We start from the raw sequence: 7,804 nt of genomic DNA on the forward strand, positions 1-7,804 counted from the left end.
AGTTGATATTTTTGTTGCTGAGGTAGATTCCAGGAACTAAGAAGACGTGAACAAAATTTTTGTTATCCAAATAGATGGATAGGATTTTGTAACCATCCTCATTCATCATTTTGTGTTATTAGCCACCTATGCAGTGACAATCATGGAAGAGTTGAAGACAAAAATAGAATCCTGTTAAAAAAAGGTCAGTTCGATTGGGCATATAATAGCAGGGCAGGACATTGTGTTGTGTTGTGTTGCTGACTAAATGAATGCTAAAGTTCATCTTTTGGTGATGCCTGAAAACATTGTTCATCCCAGTAGTAAGGAAACTTGAGCCCGGCAGCAGCGTGAGGCATGGACCAGTCCTCGTATATGAACCTGAAAAGCCAAATCGAGAATTGCAACTTGCTTTCTTGTAACAAATTCAATCAGAAGAGAGAACTCTGGTTCAAAATATGATTCGTTAAGCCAAAAGTTATTCATATATTCCAATGACACTGTTGCCGACTATAATTTTGAAATCAGAGTGAATTTGCAAAATTCTTTCAAATTGGGAGATACACATGGTAGCTGAAGTTTTTTTTTTTTTTTTTATCTCTTTCTTGCAAATCTTATTCCTCCAAAATAAGAAAAAAATACTCAAATTAACTAAAACATTTAATGTGAACTCCCAGTGACCCCACCCCCAGAAGATTAAACCGAGAAAACATGATGAAAGAAGAATGTTACTTACACTTTGGCTGGAGGGCGTGATATGACAGCGAGAACTTGCAAATCCTCATTCACATTTGTATTCCAGACCTGAATATAAGGGCGATCAAATTCATTAATATGCCAGGCAGACTCAACCTAAATATTAACCTTTATTGTTTGACAGAATACCAGGTTATGTTATTCAATGGATATAGGTCCGTTTTGATAAAGTTCTTTTCGGTTATCATCTATTATTCTTTTAATGCTTACTATTCTTCTTTTCTCCCCCCTCTCATTCTTTGTGGTTCTTCATCACCATCAACACAGTACTACAAGTAGTGCAAAAAGAGAAACAAAGTTACTTGAGCTCAACTTCTGTTTAACTCAATACTTCCAAAGTCAGCACCATATAAAATAACCCAGTCTACTCAAGTTAATCTAGATTGAAATTCATTTGTGATCAACTCAAAGATAAAACAAAACGAGGGTAGACGCGTTCCAGGATTAATTTAGTTATAAAGAGTCAAGACACTTAAATAACCAACTACTTGGCTCAATTAGGCTCAGCTGTAACCCTAAGCAGAAGCTTCCTAATAATTATATATGTTGTTGCCTTGAATAAGGTTAGCTTCAGCCACCAGCTGTATCCTTTCTTCCCACCCCCAGGGCCAGAAACCCTTGGAAATACCTACCATTTGACTCAATACAAGCAATATGATGTAGCTCACAATTGGGTTCTTATTCTAAATCCATCGATGAAGAGTTCTTCCACCTCCATCCACCTCTTAATTCTGAAAAAATGTATGTTTAGTTTCTTTCATGTGAAAATATTTTGTAAATGTAGAAAGTAGTCTTTTGTGTCCCTTAGAAGATATCTATAAATTACAGTCTAGTTAATAACTACATCATTTTGACTCCACCAAGACCTGCAAAAGTACATGCTCATATAATTTAGCATTACCTTCAATCATTTTTAGTGAGAAAAACCTACACAAATAAGCATACAAACTAGAAAAGGGAATATTGATGTGATTGTCTAAGCAGTTTATATGGGGACTGAGCTTGCACATGGTGGAGACACAATCCCCCCCATCTTAATCCTCTTTTGAAGCATACATATATGATCTCAACAATTGTTTTCATTAATGGAACTTTTGAAGTAGATTTCTAAGTCCAGTGGTTTTTCCTCTTTGGTTTTCAGGACAGTTTTTCATGCAAAAATATTGAGTGTCAATGTTTGATTGTGCTCATTTTCTATTGTCTCCACCCATTAGTGTTGTCGTCCTCTTCCAACCAGACTTATACAGCCTCCTCAACTATTTGCATAAAGAAGGATTCAAATTGAACCCTTTGTCTTTATTCCCTTCTTACTATATCTCCAGTATAAATCAGACGTTTGACAAATTAAACCAAACAAAAAATGGCAAAGATGCATTACATTGGTGGAGAGCATGGGTCTTATGTCCCTCAAAAATATTGTTAATATGCCCAGACTCTTTGATATATTCCTCCCATCCTCTCTCCCGTGTAGGAATAATGGAGAAATACAAGTTGGCTTTAACTATTCGGTAAAACCTGTTTTAATCGTTCAGTGTGAACAATAAGGAACAAAATAATTATGCCAACAATGTTGAATCACTATAAACATCTTGAAAAGTAGAGAAAATATCAATTTCTGAGGGTAAGAATGACCAACCTGGTGAGCATCATTAACAGGGATATGGAATGTGCTATTTGTGGAGATGGGAAATGCTTGTGGCTCTCCTGGATATTTCAGATGTGAATTTGAGGCAAGATAGAGAGTGCCACTCCCCTTTAAGACAATGAAAACTTCTTCACAGGAGTGCCTGTGGATAGGCGTGTGTGATCCTGGAGCAAATGTTTGAAGCCATACCTCAACCTGCCAAAAAACATAGAAGATTGCTCTAAGATTGAAGAAGACAACCCACGATCTCTAGTCCTTCATAAAGGAATTTTAACATTATAAAGCCATTCGCATCATGCAGTATCTAAATCTTTACGGTAAGTATATTTAAGAGATCGCAGCTATGAAGACACCTTTATTTTTGAACAATCCTCTATGTGCCCATGAATATTAGTGGTTTTTTGAGAAAGGAAGAAGAACTAGGTACTAGCTAGTGGTGTAGCAAAAAATTAAAAAAGAAAACTATCATATAACTTAAGCAAACTTTTCTTTTGACAAGAACAAACATGAATAAGCACTGATTTAAAGGGTCAATACAAAATTAGAAACTTAAGAGTAAGTGGTGTTTTTGATACCTCTTTCATCCCATGCAGGACTGATCCAGCAATGGTGATGTGAGACAAACCAGGCCGCCCATAATTATCCTGCGGAAGCTCACTGATATTCCTCACCAAGGGCACTGCTGCAAAAGAAAATTCTTGCCCCTTACACCAAAAAAGTCGAAAGAATAATTTAAGTAACCCCATAACATACACTCTAACCTCGCACCAAAATTACCCTGAATGCAACTCATTGCTTGTCATGAAAAAGAAAAAAAAGACAACTAGCAATGAAACAAATTCCATTTCTTCAATATAGAGGAGTCAAATCCCATCATATTCAAGGGGAATATTGTCAGGAATCAACAACTGAACATCAATAAATAAATAAGGGTCTATGGCGATCTAGTTCATGTTAGAAATTGGACTAACACAGATGGTTAAATCCGTGAATGTGGAGATTTTCAAGAAATCGAAGGATCGTGAATTTGCTCTGAGGCTAGAACAAGCCAAACAGTGCTCCCCCCATATGAATAGAATCGACAATTAGGCAAGAACTGACCATGAGTTGAACAGTGCGGAGCACCTGCCGCCGGAGAGAATAGAATCGAGAGTAGGGGCAAAAAGAGGAAATGAAAACCCATCTGAACCCCTTCCTTCTTTAGCTTTTCTTCTCCCTGCAACTCCTACTACTCTCTCTCTCTCTCTCGTTCTCCATCCAACAAGCTGTAAGATCTTTCTGGACCATTCACCAGTGATCCGACCCGGGTTTACACTGCCCTCTCGGATCTAGAAATGGGTCGGACTCGTTTTTAATAATAAAAATAAAAATAATATTTAATTACTTTTTTTGGTTTTCTAAAAGATAAAAATTTTGATAATACATTAGTGATTTTAAAATAAAAAATAATCTTATTATTGTCAAAATCAAAACTATCTTCAACTGCCAATTAAAAAATAATAAAAAAAAATCTCCACAAATTTTTTAATTTAAAGGTATTTTTATCAACATCAATTTCATTGTCATATATTTAATGACCAGATAAAATAAACAAAAAAAACAATGCTAAATGAACGACTAAATTAGCGGACCTAGTTGCCCCATTATCTCTAGTATGAACGTTTGAAATTAAAAAAAAAAAAATTAAAAATCTTATTGAAGATGACCTTAAAAGAATACTACCAATTTGATAAATATCCTGACACCACAATAACATATCAAATATTTATCTAAATATGTGCTTCTATTATATGAATGTCCCATTGCTAAGAAACTATGCAGAATTTGGTTACAGATTTGCTGTTTACTTTGCATCATCCATTTGAACTATGTTATGAATGTAATCAGACAATATGCAATTACAAGCAGACAATTTCAGGAAAATGAGAACTCATCCAACAGCAGAAAGGAAGAGCAGGCAAATCCAATTATTTCCAGCAAATGGTTAGGCATTTGCTGCTTCTCTTAACACTTCATGTTTGGATCTTGATTGGGTTGAGTTGCACTCAGGCCTGGCAATGCATGGATCATTAGCCATGGATTTGGATGATGAAAGTCAGGTGTTGGTGTTCTACTGCTCCGTTTTCTGCAGCCAGCCAAACTGGGGAAGAAAAAAAAAACGCTTTTAGTAGATGGGTGAGAAATGAAAGGGTAGATCGGATTAATCATCAGTCAAGAAGCCGACTTACTTTCCATGCATACATCGCAAAGAAGGCTACGGTGTCTGCAGACCAAACGACTGCAAATGACTTCCAAAAGAATGGGATTATGACATTCAGCAATGGGATAATGAGAAAGAGGTAGTTGAGGGCCTCTTTCTCCTTCTTCGAGCAATCTCGGGCACGAAGGGAAGGAATTGCTGACCCCAAAAACAAAAACAAAAAAAACCCATTCAATAAAGAAACTAAGAATTCAGCTTCTTTCTTAATCTGCACTCTGATAAAAATCACTTCTGATAAACAAATGGGAACTTTGTAAACCGAAGGAAAGGAACATTGTCTAGTAGCAGAGTTGACATAATGAGTTCATTTTTTGACACTTTATGCTGTAAAGAACTCAGAAAAATCAGAACGAAATATCTTTATATGAGATAAGGACAATAAATTGTGCCGACTTTACCCTCTCCTTTAACTGAGATTACAAGGAGTTTTGTATGCCTCATTACCAGAAAGGAATATAGTAGACATTCTTTAATAGTTCATATTTTGATAATCTGGGATTTGTGAACCATCCCGGATTGTCATTGTTCACGCAAATACGCCAGTTCACAAGCAAGCTCGTGATTCAAATCAATGGAGCAGAACTTACTGAACATCCAGATTGACCACATTCCCATTAGTCTCCAAATATCTGGTTCATTTGATGGGAATATAAGATTGAAAGAGAGAGCTCCACCAAGTAACATTGAGACATAGCCTTGGATTTCAAAAACAGAATATAAAGCAGTTCCAGGGACAGCAGGGTTTTTGGTAGCAGTTGAAGCCCTTGGTGCAAAAGTTGCAGCTGTCTTTTGAACGACCTGTGCACAATAGGGCTCAATAATTATTCATATAATCATAATTAGGCATCTACTGAAGAAATAAAAAATTATGGTCTAGGGCTGAAGGGAAGAAAATGAATTGGGTGCACGGAAACAATCCAAGTGACTAACCACATTGAAAAAGCTGAGAAACCATTATTCAATTTTAAAGTAGGGGAAACCTGCCAACTAATTACTTATCATTAAGATGAATTTTAGACAGATTTAAAAAGGCAAGTGATTTGCCATGGATAATCACACTCACATGGTCACTTTGGGGGAACATGAATCGCGAAGTGAAATCAAACATAATCAATCACGCTGACTGCTTGCAGATATCCCTTACAGTTCTGGAACAAGAAGTTCAAAGATTATGGGATCACATCACCATGAAACCATCTCTTACAAGAACAGAAGTCCTAATTCTAAACTAGTTTAATTTAGATTCTCATACACTTCCATGATTTTCTTTTCTCTGTCTTCTTAATCTTTTTGCTAATCCAATTCCAAGCTTTTCATTGTCAAAGTTCTTTCTCAATTAGCTTGAAATATGTATAAAAAGAAGAAAAACATCTACTCGTTTTTTATCTTTCACATTCTTTTAGTTGGCACCATCTTGTGCTAGTCTTGCCAGTTGCCCCTGCTAAATTCTACGTAACTCACTGTGTTTGATTTTCATGACAACATCATACAATTTTGGACCCCTTCAGCTCAATACATTTCAAACATCTCATTGATAACTTTCTTCGTTCCACATAGTAACATTTTCTTCCTGCCAAGAGAACAATACAAGAATCTGCCTTGGGTTCTATTGAACTCTGGGAATCAGATTCTAACAACAGCATTGATCCAATACTGATGCACGCATAAACAAGTGAAATCTCTGAAAGACTCAGAATTTCAACCAACATATGATCTAAACTACCATCTCACAATTTCCTGTAAACAATAAGGTCAGTTGATCAACTGACTTCTCTAAAGCCACCCCTCTTATCATTATAGTCCTGAAGCTATCCCCATTCTGTTCATCGGCTAGAATATCGAATGTCAAGTAAAGTTCTGCTGCAATTCAATGTATCAACACTAGCTGAAGTCGGCTAGAATCAGTAGTATAATAATACCACACTTTTCAGTTGAATCTCAACAACCCAATCTATTAAATTGAGATATAAAATGAAACAGAAGGCTCCAAATATCGGGTATTCGTTTGAGATACAAGAAAACAAATTTGTCCTTCAGCTGCAATACCACCGAGCTTAATTGCCTCATAAGCTTAAAGGCATAATAGCAAAGAGTATCCAGACTTTTCTTATTTCTTCTTGCCAAACAAAAAATCAAAAGCTATCATTGCGTATAACAAAATTCCTCATACCCTGAATTGAAAGAAAAACTTGAACAAATCATAAATGGACAAACTAAAGAAACGCAATACCCAGAATCAGTCGGAAATGGTAAGGAAGGAGCCTGAGAGACCCACCTTTTTGAGGTCTTTGTCGACTCCAAGAGCAGTTGATGATTTCGCAGCAGAAACATTGCCGTCAGGTTGAGTTTCTTGATTTTCTTCTTCTCCATCTATTTTGGCCGCTGCATCCGATTGTTCGGGTTCTTGAACAGTCTTGGTATTTACAAGTTCGTTTGAATTAGCACAAATCTTGAACGGTTTGCAGCGAAACTGGGTCGGCAACGAGGCGTTCTTGAGAACTAGAGAGGTCGAGGGAAGCTTTAAATTGCAGAGAGACGTTGAGGCTAAGGCGTTCATGATTGTTTTCCAGCGAGATTTGAGGTTCTCAGTCTCATTGCAGATTCAGGGGAGAACAAGACAGAGGCCATGGATAAGGAGAGAGGGGTTCCGTTTGACGACGTCGTATCACCGGAGCACATCAAGTCTTCAACGGCGTCATGGGAAAGCCGGACCCCCCGACCCGTCGACTTGCCCGTAAAAGCAGCACTGAGATTAGTATCGGCAAGATGACAAAAATACCCTCCGTTTGTCCCGGGCAAAATGGAAAGCTCAAATTAAATGTAATTCTATGGGTCGTCCTCGAGAAATATGGAAATTTCAGATGTTACCTCTGATTTTAAAAAATTATGCTAACTTCCCTGTTTCAAGAGTTTTCCCATAAATTCCCGATACTTAACCAACAATAAGGTCGCATCGCATGGCCGTATAAGTTTATTTACTATTTCTTTGGAACCATGTTGCATTTAGGCCCCGTTTGATCCATTTATCTCCTGGGAAAAGATATTTTTTCTATCTAAATTTTCACTTGTGAAGTGTTTGACAGCCAAAATTTTTTAGATAACTTATTTTTCAATTTCTGGTCACGTGATCGTTTTTTCTTTTAAATCACGAAAACCATTTTTTT

The 7,804-nt window shown here is 36.8% G+C and overlaps 1 protein-coding gene across 3 annotated transcripts; it reads right to left on the bottom strand.

Annotated features, from left to right (window-relative positions):
- Window positions 1-151: 151 nt before the first annotated feature.
- LOC127786899 (uncharacterized) lies at window positions 152-7,277 on the bottom strand. 3 transcript variants are annotated; one of them, XM_052314629.1, is made up of 6 exons: window positions 6,916-7,277; window positions 5,228-5,438; window positions 2,956-3,062; window positions 2,372-2,575; window positions 716-783; window positions 152-360 (listed from the first exon to the last, which is right to left on the bottom strand). In XM_052314629.1, the coding sequence occupies exons 1-6, from the start codon at window positions 7,195-7,197 to the stop codon at window positions 255-257; spliced, it is 978 nt and encodes a 325-aa protein (XP_052170589.1). In that variant the 5' UTR covers window positions 7,198-7,277; the 3' UTR covers window positions 152-254. The 3 variants fall into 3 exon arrangements, with proteins under 3 accessions (XP_052170589.1, XP_052170591.1, XP_052170590.1); XM_052314631.1 differs by lacking the exons at window positions 152-360; window positions 716-783 and adding an exon at window positions 827-1,466 and having other exon boundaries at window positions 6,916-7,275; XM_052314630.1 differs by lacking the exons at window positions 152-360; window positions 716-783 and adding an exon at window positions 2,218-2,250 and having other exon boundaries at window positions 6,916-7,276.
- Window positions 7,278-7,804: the final 527 nt, after the last annotated feature.

The sequence above is a fragment of the Diospyros lotus genome, chromosome 12 (genome assembly GCF_014633365.1).
Source record: "Diospyros lotus cultivar Yz01 chromosome 12, ASM1463336v1, whole genome shotgun sequence".
NCBI lineage: Eukaryota > Viridiplantae > Streptophyta > Magnoliopsida > Ericales > Ebenaceae > Diospyros > Diospyros lotus.

Coding starts and splice junctions, on each gene's coding strand:
- LOC127786899 (XM_052314629.1), bottom strand. CDS start 7,197: ATGAACGCCTTAGCCTCAACGTCTCTCTGCAATTTAAAGCTTCCCTCG. Junction 2,576..2,955: donor TCCTGCATGGGATGAAAGAG/GTATCAAAAACA, acceptor GTTTTTTGGCAG/GTTGAGGTATGGCTTCAAAC. Junction 361..715: donor TCACGCCCTCCAGCCAAAGT/GTAAGTAACATT, acceptor TTGGCTTTTCAG/GTTCATATACGAGGACTGGT.